Consider the following 20,542-nt stretch of genomic DNA (forward strand, 5'->3'; position numbering starts at 1 on the left):
CAAATGCAAAAAAGAGTAACCCCACACATCATATTTTTACCTGCATATGTAACCGATAATGCAAGTCATTTTCAGTTTCGTGCCATAGCAAGGATTAACAAAATACACATTGACAGGAGTGATTAGTTGTAAACACAGTTAAGTGACTCGGTAAGAAAAAGCATAAAACTATTATAAAGAATGCATTCCACGTTTGCGCGTAGTCGAGTTTAATAATTCAACTGACAGTTTTTACGACCTTCCGTGTCGAGACCTCGCAACTTGCAAAACAACTTGCACAACAGTAAGCAAGTGAAAACACTCCAGTGTGGCACATTGAACTGAAAGCATTGGCCATTATTAAAACTCACCAATATGCAAAGTACACATATAATGTTCAAAGTATTGCAGGAAAGGACCACAATTGTAATCCGCAATCAAGCGTCATAAGATTTACCAGACCTCTCACCTGCTCGTCTCCGCGGTCACCTGTAGCGGAAGCCATGTTGGGGTCGAACTTTTTATCTTCTCAGAGAAGCAACTCTGAAGTCTCAACGTATAAAGGCAAATTTTGTGTCAGGTTAAATGCGTTGTATCAAATCATGCGTATCACATCTAGTATACTTTTTCTACTATCCCAAAAAGGGGAAAAGTCTAGACCAGCTCCATACAGTGCGAGTCTTGCAGGCAAGCCCCTATCCAGAAGAAGCGGGCAGGTAATTCTCCTTGTACTATCAGTTTATAACCACAGCTGGCACGGTGCGCTTTTTACTATGCAACCAAAAGGGGTGGGTGCGGCACAATAGTTGGAGAATGACAGCATCAAACGACGATGACATTGTGAAGTGAATGCTACATGCAACTAGAATACATTCATTATTACCATATTATTTCAATTATTATTAAAGTATTTGAACAACGGAGGTCTTGTTAGTCAGTCTGATCTAAAGCTTCCCTGAAACTAAACACTAGAGGGCGCAAGAGGATCAGACAGCTGCAGGTCACCTCAACCGTTGATTGATTATTACTGTAACTATCACAACCACTAGCCTCTGCATTTTAGTCCAACGTCACCGGTTCTCAGTACACATTGATGTCTTGAACACTGGTGGTTTAGTTTTGGTCTGAGAAAACTATATGGTTGTCTAGTTGTGGTGTGTGCAAGCCATGCTGTTTGACGGTCTAACATTTTGCTACAGTATGGTTGGGTCCTGGTCAGAGATCTCCAGTGAGATCCGTCAGGCTATGCTTTCTCATACTCTGTCTAGTTTATTGTGCACTAGCTAATCTCAGACATGACTGGCCAATTGGTTTTAGCACTAATCTCAGACAGTTAGGGAGCAGACACCCCACTAATCCAACAGTATATTCACAAGTCCCATAGACCTCAGATCTACTGTTCTGCGCTGACTTGTCAACATTTACATTTATGCATTTAGCAGACGTGCAACATCTTACACAAGCTGCTGCACATGCATACAGGCACAACGTCATTTTTTACACTTTCATTAATTTGACCTATGTCTGTGTCTGTTACATCATGTTTGAGTTGATGATAGATTGGACTGTTCTGTGTTTCTGTTCAAATCATGTGAGTCGGTTTTATATAACCATATCGTTTTTTAATAATAATAATAATTCAAATAAAAGTCCCCATCCCACCGGGGCCTTGTCTTCCCAGGTACGTCACACACTGCTCATCATCCTCAGCTGTGGGGGCGATGTTGTTTGGTCCCACCCCAGTGACCTAGCCCAGGGAGCTGAAGATGTGATTACTGTTCCGGTTCCTTCATTTAGCCTTGGCGTCCCGCTGTAGATCCAGCCAGCAACTGCCAGCACAGGGCATTAGTGCAATCCTCCACTGACACACAAACCCATCGCATATACTGTCTTACACGCACAGACAGGGACACACTCACACACACACACACACACACACACTCACACACACACACACACTCCGCTCACTGCTCCCTCACAAGTCAGGTTATGTAATGGGATTTGGTCTCAGTTTGGTCTCTCTTTTTCTCTATATATCTCACATAAACAAGTTAGGATGGCTGGCTGTAGGATGGAGGATGTGTGGAGCTGAGGAGAAGAGAGCAGAGCCGAGAGACAGGCTCACAAGAACAAATGTTCTATAATGTTCTAGGTATTCTATAATGTCTCTGTGTTCTGTAAAATCCACAGTCGATGCCAGAATGTTAGTGTCAGATATTAGCAAGCTACTGTACAGACAGCATTTGTGAAGAAGAAGAAGGGCTTCTATGTACCATAGGCCAAGCTCTGTGTGTGTTTGCCGAGTGTACACAGAAAGATCCGGATCTTGTTGCCAGCTAGCTGTAACCCTGTTCTGATGCCAGTCAGATGAGATGTTATGAACACTGGAGCAGCAGGAACACTGGGCTGAGCAAGAAACTCTTTACAGCTTTGATCCAGGATGATACCCTCCTGACTGAAATAATGCCAGATCCATCTCTTTCTTGCTTTCTCTCTCTCTCTCCCTCTCTTCCAATTTTCTCTCCTTCTCTGCTGTTTACCCCAGAAGTGTTTCATAACAGTAACAGATCCTTATGACCGCTGTAATATTTAATTACTTATGGGCCAATCTCAGGTCAGCGCTTCTGTGTCTGTCGGTGCACAGGACACCACTGTTACACCAGCACATCCTGTGCTACTTACAGAAGACTACATAGACTTCTCTGTGCAGTAGCTTCACAGTGCTGTAGCTCTGAACACCAAGCAAAAATAGGCATGGCAGTTAACAGAGTGAGATCCAGCCTAGAATAGTAGTTATCAACAGCCTGATTTAGTTCCTAAATACAATGAGCAGACTGCCAGGTTGACACTTACTGTACAAAAATGTGTTGTTGTGAGTGTGATAAAGGGAGAGTTGCAAGCCTCGAATAACCTCCTTGCACATTTCAAGCATTCAAAGCAAGAGACAGCAGAAGTGAAATCAATTATTTAATGAACAATAGTTGCTTTAAAAAAAAAAAAGTAAATCAATCAATAAATAAATAGATACATAAATAAATCAACAACATTGATAAGGATAATGACCAGCAAGATCAAAGGCTTTTGACAGCACAACCAAATGAACCAGCCACTTGGTAATTAGCAGCTAACAACAGTTTTGCAATAATACACACCCAGAAAAAGACCTTCAACAATCACATGGCATCATCTATTTAATATGTTAATATCTACTTATCGCTTTGGTTGACTAAAGAAATGTCTAGCTACTGCACAGTATGGTTGATAAAACACATTATATTTTCAAGTATCAAGTTTCCCCATCTTTGCAGACCAAAGGAGACAATTCCCCCTTAGCCTTTTGGGTGGCTTAAAAATGAAACAAGCTGGTGTTTTATACATAAACACCCACATGAAGACCTAGGCTCACAAGTGCTGCTCTACTGTCCCACGTCCATCCCACGTGCTCACAGAGTAGTCACAGTATAACCATGACATACAGTCAGGGTTAAGGTCAATCCTGAATCCAAATGACAATTACATTTTTTTTATTAGACATGAATGGAAATATTCATTTTCCATAAGATTAGTCAGTTAAAAAACGTATGTGCATCTAAATTAAACTCACGCGGTTAAATTTATATGGAATAGACCCCAACCCTACAGTGCACATTCAGTACATGTCCTTGGTACAATACTGCAGAACATCATTTGCCCTACTGTATATTCCTCTTGTCAGCAACAATCATCTGTGTGATAAATAAAGTTACAATCTACTGTATGTAACTGCACAACAATGGTTATAGTGATACAATATGCAAGTAGTGGTTAGGAGCTGTTTCTGTTGTGTTTTTTATTTATAGTCTAGGTCCATTTCAAGTAAACCCTGAACTAAGGAGTTGTGCTAAGCCCTTCTATAATCATAAATAGACAGCCTAGTTTGACCTGTGACCTACACAGTCAAAAGACTGCGCTACAATATAGGATAAGAGAAAATTCAAAAGAAAGACAGAGGATCTTGTAGAAAAATAAACTTCAGTTCTATCTGCAGTTGGGTTGTGAGCTAGTCAGTGTGTTCATCTCTGGAGCAGCATTAGTTTAGATGGGGTCCTCTGCTGAAGGCAGCGGGACAGTTTATTGCATTTATAGTGTTTATAGGGATTCAATCTAACACCCTTAGCAAAAGGCTGATTCATTCCAATGGTCTAAAAAACAATCCCAGAAAAGGTTTGAGGCAATGTGAAAAACCCATACTACCATCGAGAATCTGACCAGTGGTAGATGCTTGACTTAGAACATAGGGGTTGGAGTTGGAGAGAAGCACCCTAATTGGGTCTTCAGAACAGGACCATGTGCTAACCACTGAGGATGAAGATGGTTGGATTCATCTCCAGTCTCAGACTTCCAACTCACGGCTGGTGTCATGGTGTCTTCAAGTGAACATACCGATAATCAGATAACATGCTGTTACATCTCTAACCGGAAGCAGGTTCTGTCCTTCCCAGTGTGACAGTAACATCTGCACCCCAGTAGTTAATAGTATCAGCGGTCATACAAGGTTTTAAGCACTTAATTTAAAGATTAATGGATATTGAAAGATAGGTAGACCTTACAGGTCAAAACCCAGATCTAACAGGAACATTCACTGTAAAGGTGATTTAACTTTGAAGAAGCTTACCTTACCTAGGTGTATCTGACACTAAATGCAGTGTGCCTACTAAGAGGACAGAGGCTCCTTACAGACCCCCTGTGTTTATACTCTCGGAGGTGAGAGGCGGATATCTAAAGATGGAGATTTACAATCAACAACTACTGTAATACAATCCCAACCACTGTTGGGAAACCAGCCACTGAAATTTAAGTTATGTTAACCAATGAGAACGGCCCTTATTGTTTGGAGGCACAAGCTGTGCTTCAAACAGTATGGAGGTCGTTCCTGGGAGGAAGGGGATGAGGTTGGTGGTGGGGAAGTGGGGGAGAAGTGAATGTAGTACAGTGCATTCTTAGATACATCATCTGTGCGTCATCTGAGCTGAAAGACAGAAATAAGGGTTGGAGGAAAAGGGTGAAGGAAAAGGGGGGGGGGGGGTGTAGACAGTCTGCCCTGTAGGACTGAGGGGTCAGTTCAGATCTCAACTCACTGGTCTGTTGTATTCTATATTGATCTCATCAGAACTCAAATAAATGTGGATGTGGGTTGAAGGCTGTATTCAGCCTCCATTAATCTCAATTCAAATTCTCAAAGCTGGACTGTGACATTCCAGAACCATCTGTTCTGATAACTCCTTCTAAGGGAATGTCCTGACAAAATAAACATGAATTAAACCACAACAAACAAGACTGAGTTGAGATTCGAGTGCCCCCCCCAACCCCCACCCATCCCCGGAGCGGGATGTCTTCAGGCCACCGCGGGGGAGGTGCTCCAGAAACACCATCTGCGTCGTGATTGGTGCTTGTTCATGACCACGTCCTCCTTCTCGCGTTCCTTCCTGACGCGCTGGTAGTGGTCCTCTTCCTTCAGGTACCAAACCGGCGGCCAGCGATGCTTCTCAAAGTACTCTTGGTTCTCTAAGCACAGACACGCACACAGGAGAGGACAGCCACGACACAGACACGGACAGAGTGGAGGACAGAATGAACAGTTTGTAGCAGTAACACCCGCACACTTAATCATTCATTAATTTACAACACAGACTGATCATGTTGATATGCTGCCTCACCAAGAGACTTGGACTTGATCTCTTTGCGGTAGTTGGCACAGACACTATTGTAATGAGTGCAAATGTGATGCAAGCACCAAGCTGCTAACTGGTTAGCATTGTGGAACTGTGAGAAAAGACCAAAAAGAACATATCTTAAAATAGAAAAATTGTTTGAACAGTTTCTGTATGAAAGAGCTTGAAATATGTTTTCAGTTAAATCACTATGCTACCACTCCTTGGTAAAAACCAGAGCAACTACTACAACTAGTAGTTACATACCTGAGCCAGCTCCAGGTATGTAAGGACCTCTCCATTCATGTCCTGGCCATCTTTAGAGGCTTTCACCAGCTCACAAACAGCATACTGCTCTGTGGGGGAGACAAGCACAGGGAAACTGAGACCAGATACACACATTAGCACAGCACAGACAAACACACAAACTAGCACACGGGAGAACTGTCTGACTTCTAATATGAATAAACCATGAGCTGCGTTTCGTAACCAGAGTGAAATGTCATATCCCAGGGATGACACAACAAGGTCTCTTCACAAAAAGAAACAACAGCCAGGATCATACTGTTGCCAAGTGGATAATTGTGCCATATGCCACAGTACACAAACTACCAGAAATGATATGGTCGAATGGTATATCCGATAAAGGGATGCAGTTTCAGTTTCCATAAAAGAGCGTGTGAGAGTGTGCTCAGATTGTCCTGTTCTATGGCATCGTGTGCTGACACCACTGGCACACTGCTGATAAAGCACACACACACACTCACACTCACACACACACACATGCACACACACACATGCACACACACACGCATTGCTGATGGAGCAGCGACCTGTCAGGGCTATGAGACGAGGAAGGCACAGCCTGTTGGCCAGAGCAATGAGCTCCATGGGGTCCAGTTCTGCCATCGGAGACAGATGATTGGTGTACAGGTACTCCAAGACCGCCTGCATACACACCCTGCTGGTGTTGGGGAAATATACCTGGAAACACACACACACGCACACACACAGAACAGAGAGGAGTCAGTCATAGCTCCACATCATCTCACTGTGTAAGTGTTTAACAGGCACACAGTAATCCAAGTCTATTTCTCCATCAAGTATTAGCTATGTGATAATGACTTCCAATCCTAAGGAGAATTCATCTTCACAAGACGCCAATGGGCTTACAAGACTGATGTTAGATTTGAACTACACGCTATCCCAGTGTTACACGTCTGATAGAAGACCATAAAATAATATTTGGCTTAGTGTAATCCCTAGGATATAACAAAGTAGTGAGGTGGAATGGAGACTTCCTTCATTTCTCACTGTTGACACTGGGCCCTAGTGTCAGTGTACTCAGCTAGCATTATGATCTTGTCTCAATCTCATTCGCTGATCTCTCTTCCTTACCTCCGCAACTTCCCCTCCTCTCTTCCTTCCATTCCTTTTATCCCTTCCTCTTCTCCACCTGCCACTCTAATCTGCCTGGGATCGATCCCTCCCTCACCCCGCCCCAACATTACTAAGCACATTTTAGCCCAAGTCAAAGAGAAATCGCTACATAACTCCTTACATAATACACCGTCAAGGGCAAACTGGGCAGATTGTGCTGCGTAGGATGGAAAGAAGGAGGGGGTAGTGGGAGGGACAGAGGGATGGATTGAGGGAGGGATGGAAAGGGGAATGGAGGGATGAAAAGGGAGGGGGACAACAGCAGGAGCAGATTGTCTAGGCTGAGTGTGTGATTCAGAGATAAGGGGGGGGAGGATAGAGGGAGGCATGGACAACAGCGAGCCTGGTTTGTGATTGGGGGATGGCAGGAGGTGAAGGAGGGAAACAAGAGAGAAACAATGAAGAGAGGGAGGATACAGAGGGATATGCGACCCAGGGAGGGTTAACTGCAGGGTTGGTAACAACCTGTCGGATCAAAACAAAGCTGCTCTAATTGTCATGGTGGCAAGCAACCAGGTTACACTGCCAGCCACCTGACCTGAGCTGTCACAGTGAATCATATTATTAATTAACTGTAAATTGGGCCCATGTTATTCTTATTCCTACACGTTTCAGCTCACATGCTCAACATGAAAAAGGCATGACCTCTATCAGCTACTGATGTTCAGTGAAATACTCAGGTGACCTACAGTAAACAGTGCTCATGACGAATTGACATGTTCCCAGAAAGAGACATAAGGCTGCTCCCTGGTCGAACAGACATTTGTCTTTAAAGGTATCTGAATGACGTCTGCGCTCCCTCATTACTGTGGCAGGCCTGTCATGTCCCCTGGCTGGCTGGCAACTACCTGGGGCTGTGTCTGGAAAACCACCGCCAGAGAAGCAGCATGGTGTGATCTCCGTCCCACTGGGGGGAGAGAATGGCCTGCTTTGATCTTCCAGATCTGAACCGGTGAAGGTATAGTCTGGCTCATCATATCTTGGAGGCTTTGGAGGGATTTGGGATATTGTTTTCAAGTGGGCTGAGGGGTACAGGATGGCAGCCAGGAGTTCATTTCATGCACAGGGAAGCCAGTTCAGGAATGCATGAGCCGTAGCTCACGCCTGTTTTGATGCTGCTTTTCTCCATAACAACAATAGAACAAACATACTGTGGAAGTGTACGTGTGTGTCTTGGTCTATGTGTGTCTGTCTTGGTCTATGTGTGTGTCTTGGTCTATGTGCGTCTGTGTGTGTAGTGCTTGACGTCGCACCATCTGCTCAAAGCCTGGCAGCATTTTAGTGGTAAAAGCTTCACACTGGTAATGAAATCTTGGGTAAACACAGGTAGGCTGCACAAGCTATGATACAGGGTACCTGTCTCACTCTTTACTTCAATACCTATTATATATTATACTTGTCTCACTCTCTATCTCAATACCTATTATACATTATGCCTGTCTCACCCTCTATCTCAATACCTATTATACATTATGCCTGTCTCACCCTATTTTTCACACCTTTCTGACATCCTAGTCAGCTCTCACCTCGTTGTTGGCACTCTCCAGGAATGATCCCCCGAACAGAGCAGCCATCCAATCACAGCTGGAGATCAGCAAAGGCTTATGGGCATTCATGGTACCATCGTCCAATCGGAACGTGACATCTGCATGCATACAGTAAAACCAAACACATGAATTTAACCTTTCCAGGGATTTAAATGTGAAGCAAAGACGTTTGCAAATGTGAAGCAAAGACACTGTTATACTATAATATACTAACTCTGACTACTACACACTATGTTTATGTTGACTAGTTTACTGTAATATTACAACAATCCCTGACCTGTGAAGGTGTTCTTAGCCAGACACTCCTTGATGCGATTGGCCTTCCTGACATGGAAGGCCTTGGTGATCTCCTGGTTCATAAAAGCCTCCTTATTCATGATGTTCTCCACCATCATCCTCAGGTCAAACACCTCGAGGATCTCCGCTATCTGGGCAATCTTCATCAGGTCACGCTCCCTCTCGTCCAGCTCCCCTGTGTAGAGGAAGCGCAGCACGGCACTGAAGGGGCCCAGTTGGATGGAGTAGTCCATCTTAACCACGGTCATGGGGGCTAGCGTGCTGGTGATGGGGTTAGTGACACTCTCCTTGTGGATGCTGTAGAAGGCCTTGCTCCAGGAAGCCAGGGACAGCTTGGTGCGGCGGTGCTTCCCACTGAAGCTCATCATGCGCAGGGTGCCGTCACTCTGAGGGAGGAGAGACAACTTCGTTAGTATGTATGCAGTGGATGTGAGAAAAACTGCGATTCAAGTGCTCTAAAGCGGTCGGATGCAGGGAACAGAGGTTTACACACCAGGGAGAGGGTTACTCCGGCCGGCGGCTTGGGCCGTACTGACCTTGGAGGCTCGGAGGGAACAGGGGGACAGGTTAGGCAGCACGGCCACTTCCTCCTCCGTGTCCAGGCTGAGGGTCCTCATCAGGTGGTCCCTGCCGTGACGCTCCGTGACCACCAGGCACTGCGACTCGTCCGAGAAGTCCATCTGGAACAGGTCGTAGAACTTGGAGGAGGACGTCGACAGGTAGATCTTGTGGGCGAACACGTGGATGTGGTCCTGGAGGACAAATAGGACGTCGGCGCAGAGCGGGCTGTCCAGTAGGTGACGAGGGCCCTCGTGGTTGTAGGGGATGCACTCTGGGATCTTGATGAGAGGGGGTGGAGCTTTGGGAGGAAGGAAGGGGGCCTGGAGGAGAGGCTTCTGGACCTTGCGGAGGTGGGACTTCCAAAACTGGAGGTGGCGTCGGGAGATGAGGGCAGCACGGATGGCGTTGTCGAATATGTCTTTGACGCCAAACTGGTCAAAGACGCTGGTCTCGTAGTAAGGAATGCCCAACTCCTTGGCAACCTCCCTGCCACTCTCAGGTGGCAAAATGTCTCCTGGCTTGATAGGTCTGTGGCCGAAAGATACAGAGAAAGCTATGTGTAAGTGTAACAGAGGTGGTTCTGTGCCATGTGAAAGACCTGGGCTTGAACCCTGCTTCAGCCACGTAATGAATTTAATACTGCAGCTTGCTTTACGAAAATAGCAAGTGTTAATTGACTGAGACTGCCAGTCCAGATGCTGTCTACTGCACGGCCCGTACCTGGCGAGTGGCCGTCTGGCCCGGTTCACAGCCTCCAGGTCTGCGTAGCGCAGGTCCAGCTGGCAGCCGACCAGGATGACGGGGGTCCTCGGGCAAAAGTGCTTGATCTCCATGTACCACATGGTCTTGACATGATGGAGGGAGTTAGGGTTGGCTATTGAAAAACACAGGACCACCACATCTGACCTGGACCAGAAACGGATGGAGGGATAGAGAGAGTGAGGGAGAGATTGAGAGAGCGAAAGAGATAGTGTGTGTGAGAGGGAGAGAGAGAGAGAGAGAGAGAGAGAGAGAGAGAGAGAGAGAGAGAGAGAGAGAGAGAGCATGAAGGTTAAAGAAATAGCATACAACCAGTTTGAGGGGTACTGTAGGTCAGGTCAAGGGGTATTGGTGGAGATTTAGAGTAACATATGTCCTATCCCATAATAAGAAAAATAATGATCAAGGGCAGGACAGGACTGTACTCTTCTAGTAACATGCTCATGTACTCAGCCCTAGTGGGTGTGGCAAAGTTACATCCCAGGTTAGACCCCAAGCTGTCACCATAGCAGAACACCAAAGTTAGTAGTGTGTCGCATTTGAAATGGAAGACAACATTGCGAGCAGCTAATCGTCAAGGTTGGTGTGGACGCAAATATAGTTATAGTTATCGTCCTTGGTGTGATGGGGCCTTTAGGCACATCATCCAGATGAGAAGGGAGTGTTCCAAACATTTCCGAACATTCCAGGAGTGTTCTGGAAGCCTGTCAATGCCAGCCAGATATGGCCGCTGTTTCATTGACCTCAGTAAACAACTTCATGGTTTCAAAGCAAACCTTCACCACATACAGCACTCTGCTGTAGTCCCCTGTGTTCTGCACACAGATTATACTGATCACCAAACTCATAAAAAAGTAAAATGCTCCATCATACCCACATTTTCTACACTTGATTGATAGGTAATCTTTGGTTGGTTTGCAGAGTGGTGTAAATATCCCTAATAGCTAAGCAGCCATTATCCCACAGACTTTCAATATGACCATTCTTCAGAGGTCCCAGGATTGGAGGTTTGCGTGCGGCCCTGTCTAACACCAGGAAAAGAGCACCACACAACACAGCACTGATCACCATCAATGACACTGGGGAAGGCAGACAGCCAGAAAGAATAACTAGCTATTTGACTTACTGCTCTTCTGACTATCCGAGTCCTGCCACAAAACCCATAGGAACCCCTACAGGTTTAAACAGAACAGGAACAGAACAGGAGCCCAGTTATACATTTAGTGAAATGAATTGAGATTTACAACCAGTTCTGTTCAAATGTCTTAGACCTCTCTCGCAATATTAAAGAATGTGTTAATGGTGTGTTCAGATTTTACTATGTGTGTGTGTGTGTGAATGTGTGTGTGTGTGTGTGTGTGTCTGTGTATGTGTGATATGGGACAAGGAATGTGTGTAGTCTAGCCATCATCACTGTTGTCTCTGACACACCCAGGTGTTGTAGAGTTCATACACAACAGTCCGAATAGGACAGCAATGGCAAGCTGACAGAAATCAATCAACCAATCAATGAAACTTGAAACTGCAACTAAGGCCAGCCTTTCTCCGGTAACTGTGTGTGTTTATGAATGTGTGTTTGTGTGTGTTTGTTTAGTTTTTCAGATATGCTGAATCTCCTTCCGCCATATTTCTTTGAACTCATCATTAATCAGCTATATCCTCTTTCTGGGAAATGTTTGATCATAGGGAGGTTTCTTCTCACTATCTTAGTGTTTCTCTCTCTTACTCTCCCTTTATCTTGATATATATTCCTCTCTCTCTATCTCTCTCTCTCTTTCTTCATCTCTCTCACCCCCTCTGTCTGGCGTTTTGACAGGTGTGTAGAGAAACAGTATTCCCTATGGAGAGGTAGCTATTCTCTACAGCAGAAAAGAACACAGGGCCAACTGTGCCCTTAGAGCAGCAGCCTAGCCTCGAAGGTCCTGAACAAACACATCCAGCTCACAGACAGCTCACAGACAGCACACAGACAGCACAAGGGTGTCAGCAAACTGGGCCTGAGCCCAGCGGGCCGGCTGCTGTGGTTCCTCTGGGCCGGAGCTGTAGTCACTCTCATTACACATAAGACAGGGCTACATCTTATTCCATGGTAGTGCCAAGCCCAATCAGATCGACAGAAGGTACATTTACTATTGTTGAAGCCATTTCACAATTTGATTTTATTTATCAGAAGTTATTGGGTGTGCTTTGCCTTCGGCAAGGGCACAACCTTTGTTCTCTCACATATATATTATTGGGTGTGCTTTGCCTTCGGCAAGGGCACAACCTTTGTTCTCTCACATATATATTATTATTATTCTTTTTATTCTTTTTGCCCCCCTAAAACTCAGTCAATATTTGGCCTACATAGACAACCTATGTGTCAAAAGTTTCGTCTTGGTAACGATTGAGTTGCTTCTATTGGGATTTACGTTCCGTTGTATGGTTTAAGTGGAAATTAAGTTTTTGTGGTGAAAAGTGAAGCTAACGGTGGCTAACTTGCTAGCCACAGTCAATGACGCTACTTACGTCACTAGCGTCACGAAAACTCGCGTGACTACCTCTAGCAGAACATTAGTTTAGCAGCTCGTTAACTTCTGGGAGATAGCTAAGCTAACTGCTTTACTGCAAGGCACCTGCAGAAACGCCACAAGCAAAGAGGCCAGGGTGATAACTATTTACAAATTTTACTTTGTGATATGACACACAATTGTGACGTGTAATGTACAATATAAGCTGATTTTATTAAGGAAGTACATCTACTTTCGGAAGTATTAGCATCGTGACATTAGCCTCTGTTGCCCGGGCAACACGTACTACAGTGGTCTATGATGCATCTGTTTTCAATCGTTAAAATAAACATTCCTCACAAATACATTTTCGTTGTAGGATTTATTATGACATTACATTACAAGTAAACGATTTGTGGGTGAAATTATCATTACCTGTGGTTTCAAACCAGTGTTGCTCACTGCAACGCTGTAGCCTACGCGAGACACTACAAAAACATCGACACAGCTGTAGGAAGTCAAACGGCGACAGAACATGTTCGGCACTCCCCTTACTTAAACCAAAAGTCTATGTAACTACTAACCTTAACTTCATTGCCCCAGCCTAAACTTTGTCAATCTGTTCATGAAAATAATTAATTTCAGCCTAAACCGTACAACGGAACGTTGAATCCAATTCAACCAACGCAATCGCTACCAAGACGAACGAACACAGCAGTAGTCTAGTACTGTACCGTAGTAGTACAATTTACCGGGGAAGCTTCTCCACACAGGGCTATATCGCACTTGGCGTTGTTACTGACAATGATCGCTACCAGTGAGCTTTTTATGAAAGCGATTTTCCACTAAATAAATGTCAAGCTTATTTATGTTTTTGAGGGCATATTTTCAGTTAGCAGATGGTACTGTTTGAATCGCGATTCCATCTTCTACTGCCGGTAACGTCGTAGAATAATCTTCAAAGGGGGTTCTTTATTCATGAATGAATGCAATATGAGTAGGCTAAATTCCTTAAAATATCACGAGAAGGGAAAAACTTAAAAGGACGTTTAAATCATAGAGATTAGGTCAATTTTTACACCAGTCTGCCAAATTTATTCGTTTTGATTCAACGATGAGGCTGCCTCTTGCAGGGGAAATGAGAAGACATCTATTTCATTCTACACTTCACTCGTATTTTCAGTTGTAAATGAGCCGCCAAAAAATGCTTTTAAATCTATGTAATCTTTATAAATAATAAGTATGCATTTTTATATAAAATATACAGAAATATCAGTTGTAAAAATGTCATTCAAAAACGGACCCCTGTGCAACCGACGCAAGCAAGCACACCCTACAATTTCCCCAGAAATTGTACCCTCTCTAGTTTTGTTTGTTTTTTGTTCAATATTTTTCTGTTTTCGGCCATTTGGGCACTCCTCACTCTGGCAGTACATGGTAAGGACATGCTGTTGGCTAGGAGGAGATATGTTTTTTTGCTGTTTTTTTCCACTGATGCAGCCTTTGATACTGCCTCAGTGGAATTGATTGAAGAGAACATTTGATCTAAATCAGCCAAACACCATTACAACTGTATAGTAAAATGACAAAGGAGGAAAGATAAACAGATACCATAGATTATTTTCTATGTTGTGTAGTTTTTCCTTTGTGTTATTACTGTCATGTTTAATGGTAACACATGGTTACACAGTCTATAGGATTGACAGTGTAATTCTGCCTGAGGGTTGGCTGGCCCAAGGACACAGCAAGAGAGAGGAATAGAGAGAAAGAGAGCGAGAGAGACAGAGAGAGAGAGAGTGGTAGAGAGCGTTCAAGTGCAGCCATATAAGACGAGCTACTCGGTGCGCACGCTGACCACTGCACTAAATCAGGTAGGAAATGTTCCCTAATTACATCCAGCCTAAAACAGAGACATCAGAGAAAGGCCTGCAGAGTCACCATGTGCAGCAATGCTTCGCCCACAGTAGCTCTCAATGTAGTGAGTCCAGCCCAGCCCTTCCTAGCCTATAGTACAGACTGTCCCCAGCCCAGCCCTTCCTAGCCTATAGTACAGACTGAGCCCAGTCCGGACCCAAACCAGCCCACCCTCACCCCGAGAGACATCTACCATGGCAACACAGTACCACGAGGTATAACTGCACTCCCAGTCCGGGCCTTGTCTTACCTGCCGTAGGCAAAGCGTCTATCCTTGTGGTGGTCCCCGAAGGTGTCCCACAGTCTGAGTGACACACTGACCTCATCCACCACATCTCTGGAACGCTCCAACACCTAAACACAGGACAGGTGTGCATCAGTCAAGCAGAGATATCCATACGTAAACAGTAAACAGGTAAACATGTTACCAGCAACAGCCAGCAAGAGCCCGCCCCTCCGTGCAGCCACTCGTACCTCTTGGCAGACGCGGTATTGGTCGATGGCCCAGACTGTGGGCACGTGAGTGGCCAGCAGCTGGTACTGGGTCAGGGTGGTGTTGCAGGCACGAGCACAGATGAGCCGGGTCTTCCCCACAGCATTGTCTCCCACCACCACACACTTGATTGTCTCAACATTGGGCCTCTCGTAGTCCATGCTGCAGACCTTCGGGAAAAAGGAGGGTGGGGGTGAGACATGGTCTGAATAATCATTGTAGACGGAGATGAGGTTTCCGCTGTTTACCTAGAGCGAGCTTTGTAACGTGTACTCATAGAACACAAGACAGCTGGACATTGGTCAATCTGGATAGATTCAGTATAAAACATCAGCTGACTCAGTTAATTGAAATCACTGCTATCTCCAGAACGGTTAAGCTTGGCTGTTGCTTCACATATCTGATTACATGGATAGGTGTCACATTATTGACGCTGATCTTCAACAATCTATTGTCTCAATTTGTTGCACAAGAGCAGCAAGCCATAGGTCAGAATTACTACAAGACAGGAGGGAACATTATTATCCAACCCGTATTGACAACCCCTAAATCAACATACATTAACCTTCAATACAGTTAATCAATGCTCCGGGCCCTGAACAACTACCAAGCTCTGAACTGGTTTCTGTTATAGAGAGCTGTATATGTCTTAATCTTACATAAATAGGACAATCTCACTGAGTTAATAACCAATACTCATCAAGACCAATTTAAGAGACACCCCTCCCAAACCAAGCTCTGTGCATAATTATTTGCACAGGGAGTGCTATGACAGACTGACGTGTTGTGTAACAGTTTTCGGGTCACACTGGGAGGTCAGCCACCTCTTAACCCTGTAGGGGCAGCACTGGCTGAGTAGCTTCTAATCTGCTCTTGAAGCTGCTGTTATGATCACAGAGATTCAAACAGTGTGCTGCATGTAGTATGCTGTTAACATACCAATTAATTATTCACCAGTAAGATGTCATAATGCTGGTATAAGGTTTAAAAAGTGTCATGTTACTGTGATACTGCTGTCATGATATGGTAATATGTTATGTTGTCATAATACAGAAATATTGTAATAATGAGTATTGGGATTTTATTAAACTGTTATACAATTATCATGTTATTCTGTAAATCCTATGTTTAATATTGCTGTTATGTAAAGTTATGCTTAATCTGACAAGTTAGACTTGGATATTGTTGTAAATAACGTCTTTATTTCCTTTTATTCAGAAGTTAGTTGATGTAACAATAATAGGTCTGGAAGCAGAAAAGACGCACTGTGCCCTGTCATACTGTAGGCACATCAATGCATTTAATTCAGTTAGTAATAATGAGCAGCTTGTACATCATTAGCTCGGCTTTTTGATTTCCCTTTTTCATCCTGAAAACCAATCAAAATTAATGCATTTTTATTCATTATCTAATTATATCCGCAGAGCAGTTTATAAACTAAAAAAAAACTGTCAACTGCAGACATAGTAGCCTCTCGTTCCACGCCACTCAGTGAATTGGGACACCACCCTACTCTCTTTGTTTCAGTAGTTGACTCAGGTGCCAATAATTTCATAAGAGCACCTACCGTTTTTGTAGAGCCGGATAGGTGTGATCCTGCAAACCTACAGACACTGAAGTCAAGACTAAGAGTAGGGTAGGCTTCAGTAATTGCAGGTAGCTCAAACAGCTCTGTACAAAAAATATAATCGTTCGGCGCTAGCTAGGGAAATGCTGCAAGATCATTTCGTAATCGTTATTTCCCTGGCTTTCGAGAAGTGGATCCTTTTTCTCCAATGAAACAACAATGTGTATCTTTGATTGTCCAGGGGAGCGTTCGGAAGTGTGTGCCCTTCCCCATCCGAGTGCTCTTTGAGGAAAATCATCTGCAAGCGAGCAGCGCCGACGTCCATGCAGCCTCCATTGTGACGTCAACGACCCTGATCTATTTATAGCGGGCATACGATTTCATTCAAGAAAACAAGGTGGCTGAGACGGTCCAAAGCTTAGCTTAAGTGCCCGAACGTCAGGTGTTCGACTCATCTGCAGTGTTAACACTATCACAACAATGTCCATCTGTTTGTTTTTCATGCGAACCACATTTTACGTAATGATGTGATACATTTGATAAGGTTTTGATAAGTCCAACCAAGTAAACGGGAGCTATTCAGTTCACACGCGCACCCAGATTGCAGATATACACGTTCGTTGCTTCTGCTTGTTTAAGATATTTTTCACAGGCTCTATTTTCCACAGCTTTGTCTAAATCATAGGGGCGATAATAACCTCCTGTCGAATGACGAATAAATGTAGTCGAAGTTTAGAGTCAAGCTTTAAACACCTTTTTCTAATCTTGGAGATGTGATGGTGATAATGTTAGACCTAATGGTTCAAACAAGTATAGGCTATACCAAACAATAGGAGACTAAACTGATTACATTCATTGATTCGTTAATTGATTAATTTCGTATTTGTTTGTATTTCAATAAAAACGTCAACAAAATATACCAACTGCATGAAGTTACTTTGCACTAGACAGTTATCAAAAAAACATGGTTGGCTATTCATTTAAAAAAACAATTGCAAGTGACAACATGTCAGAATATTAAAAAACAATGAACAAAGAATCAGTCAAGAGATAAAGAGGGAGACGAAAGAGAGTCCTGACTTTAACCCAAGGCCACAGCGTCTCTTTCTCTGTGCTAGCTGTGAGCGTCCCAGCCGCGGCTGGAATTATGAATGAAGCGGAGACAGAAACGCCAGCACCCTCCTGAGAGATACACTTCAAGGCCCCGATGATGCATGGAGACGAGGAGCGCCGCACCAAGCGCCTCCCATGAATCACGAAATAAATGTGGGATAGAATTGTATTTATAACCCTCAGACTGATCCCTTTGTTTTGCTTGCCAGAATAATCGAAGAGGATTGGCGTAGACAAAAGAGTGAATATGAAAATAAACTTGCTGTGCTTGTCTCAGTCACAGTCTGTCAAAGAAATTGTGAGTTGCTTTCCTAGTTTCCAAGATGAATAATGGTTTCACACTGAGAATGAAAGATATGATTGTGAGAAATCCTGTGTGATCTCATTTGAGCACATTTCTGAGTCTAACACATAATAATAATAAAAAACAGAATTGTCCCTCATAAGTATATAAACTGTCAACCTTAACTATGGCGACTTAGGTTGTGAACATTGCCTATCTCTTACCTAACCTTTGATTATGAATGTAAAGTTCATGAGTATCTAGATCACAAGGATGATTGATCTCTTTGAAAATCGCTTGGAGAATTAGCTATGCTACAGACATGTACAGCAACAGTGATGTAGTGTAAGGAGGTCATAGTTGCCTCATCACCATGCAGCATGTTGAGCAGACTGCATTTCTCTGACGTGAGAGAAATGTACAGAGCAAGGTGGCTTTCCCCGCAGACACTGATGTCCACCTATTATGAGGGCTTTGTGATTAGCTCCTGTTATGTGGGCCTACCACCTGTGACATGTTATTGGGATTCAAACCAGTAATGTTCATAAGAAAAAACAAGCACATACAGTAGATCAGCAGATTAAAATATCAATAACACATCAAGGTAAGCTGACAACATCCTATAGCTGAATACACTCAAACGCATTCGTTTTGACACTTAATTAGTTCTACCATGTCCTCTGATATCTTGTTTTGTGGTGTGTAGAGCTATTCCTGTAATCCACTAAAGACCAGATTGGCCTGACATGTCCTGTTACCTACTCTGACGTGTGGTGGGCAGGGAATCGGCTAGTTGGCTGCTAAACGGTCGTCAGCCCAGCATGGAGCTCTTCAGACTACTGGGTCATTATCAGCTTTGAGGAGGGGTCAGAACAAAGGAAGAGAGACGTGTAGGTGTTCAGAGCACACAGACTGGGCGGGGGCGGGAACAGAGGGAACAATAGCATGATCCCAATGCACCTTTTTAAACTTTCGTTTGTTGAGATGGACTGTGTTTGTTTGTCCATTTGCCAAGTGTAGTGCTTCGAGTGCAGGACGTGACATGCCAGTGAAATTATGTCAGGGTGAACATGTCTATTTTTGGATCCTTGGTTTAACAGGAGTCCAGGATCAATAACTATTTGTTGTGTTCTTCACCCCTGCATCCCCTGCTGTGTGAAACACTATGCTCAACACTTATCGTTACCATCACAAGCTTTAAACAACACCCACTACCTAGAGTTTCAGTGCTTCCAGGCAGAGCAATTACTATTAGAAAGATTTCAAGCATTAACCTGATTCTGTACTGGACATCAATCCAAGGCAGACCAGCATAAGCCAGACAGCAGACTGAACACTGGGCGGCATTGATTTCCTTGCTAATGCACCTGAAGTGCTATCATCCTGACGCTTCCCCTTAGGTGATTTATTTCCTTTCCACCTCAGGATTCTCTCAGGTCTGGGTGGCCTGTTATGCCAGGGCAGTTGCACTACAAAGAGAAAAACACATCTCTCTCGCTCATTCTACCTCTCTCTCTCTCTCTCTCTCTCTCTCTCTCTCTCTCTCTCTCTCTCTCTCTCTCTCTCTCTCTCTCTCTCTCTCTCTCTCTCTCTCTCTCTCTCTCTCTCTCTCTCTCTCTCTCTCTCTCGACTAAGCTCTTTATGTAAAGTCAGTGAGAAATGCTCCTGACTGACATGCACCATCATCATGCAGAAGCCCACTGATTCCATCTGCTCATACCTTCTTGAACTTACATGATCCTGCACCTTACATTAGACCCAGTACTGCAGGCCCACTAACACTATTCTAAAAAAGGGGTGTCCTCTATTTTCTCGCTAAAAGGTCATCTCAGATCTAACATGATCGGAACAATCATGTCAGATCGATTTCTCTTAGGAAAGGGGGAAGGAAGTATAATGTTTCATGAGATAGAAGTCTATCGCTGCAGTACCAAGAGGATAGTACAGGAGCTAATGTATGGTTAGTACACACAACTGACACCAAACGGCTTCACTGCATCCCACTCTAAGACACAAGCAGATGGTAAAAGCCAAACCCTGTTTAATCTGCTCACCACAGACTCTGTGTAGATCACTTTGTTATGTAAGGCTTATGTGGCAGAAACCATGTTTTTCTAAAATCCCTCCATCCGTCCATTTACCCATCCATCTATCCATACAGGGTTTTATTTATAATTTTACCGTCTCCTGTAAACTCACGGTTAGAGTCTCAGGACCAATGATGAGTGTCTGGTAAACACATATTACATATCTCTTCACTGTAATCAATGAAATCCTACATGATGTATATTGTTGATTTGCTCCTACTCATCCATGTAAATGTGTAATTATATTTCAGCCTCTAGTCACGCTGTCTATTGTGGTGCATTAATGTTCACACAACCCTCATGTAATCTGTAGCACATGACAG

General features: G+C 43.9%; 1 protein-coding gene across 2 annotated transcripts; it reads right to left on the reverse strand.

The window, feature by feature from the left end:
- Positions 1–2,929: 2,929 nt before the first annotated feature.
- Positions 2,930–17,208, reverse strand: rhobtb1 (Rho related BTB domain containing 1). Of its 2 annotated transcripts, none has more exons than XM_062475041.1 (11): positions 16,737–17,208; positions 15,151–15,331; positions 14,927–15,030; positions 10,235–10,420; positions 9,490–10,042; positions 8,934–9,339; positions 8,636–8,754; positions 6,503–6,653; positions 5,937–6,025; positions 5,676–5,781; positions 2,930–5,523 (listed from the first exon to the last, which is right to left on the reverse strand). In XM_062475041.1, exons 2-11 carry the CDS (start codon positions 15,328–15,330, stop codon positions 5,354–5,356), a joined length of 2,064 nt encoding a protein of 687 aa, XP_062331025.1. In that variant the 5' UTR covers position 15,331; positions 16,737–17,208; the 3' UTR covers positions 2,930–5,353. The 2 variants fall into 2 exon arrangements, with proteins under 2 accessions (XP_062331025.1, XP_062331024.1); XM_062475040.1 differs by having other exon boundaries at positions 15,151–15,339.
- Between the last annotated feature and the right edge of the window lie 3,334 nt (positions 17,209–20,542).

This window comes from Osmerus eperlanus, chromosome 12 (genome assembly GCF_963692335.1).
Source record: "Osmerus eperlanus chromosome 12, fOsmEpe2.1, whole genome shotgun sequence".
NCBI classification, from domain to species: Eukaryota; Metazoa; Chordata; class Actinopteri; order Osmeriformes; family Osmeridae; genus Osmerus; species Osmerus eperlanus.

Bases quoted from the DNA above. Each gene is read 5' to 3' on its own strand.
- rhobtb1 (XM_062475041.1), bottom strand. From the start codon at position 15,330: ATGGACTACGAGAGGCCCAATGTTGAGACAATCAAGTGTGTGGTGGTG. The intron at 8,755-8,933 runs GTCAGGGATTGT...GTATGCATGCAG, and splicing joins GGCTAAGAACACCTTCACAG to ATGTCACGTTCCGATTGGAC. The intron at 5,524-5,675 runs GTGAGGCAGCAT...GTCTGTGCTTAG, and splicing joins GATCAAGTCCAAGTCTCTTG to AGAACCAAGAGTACTTTGAG.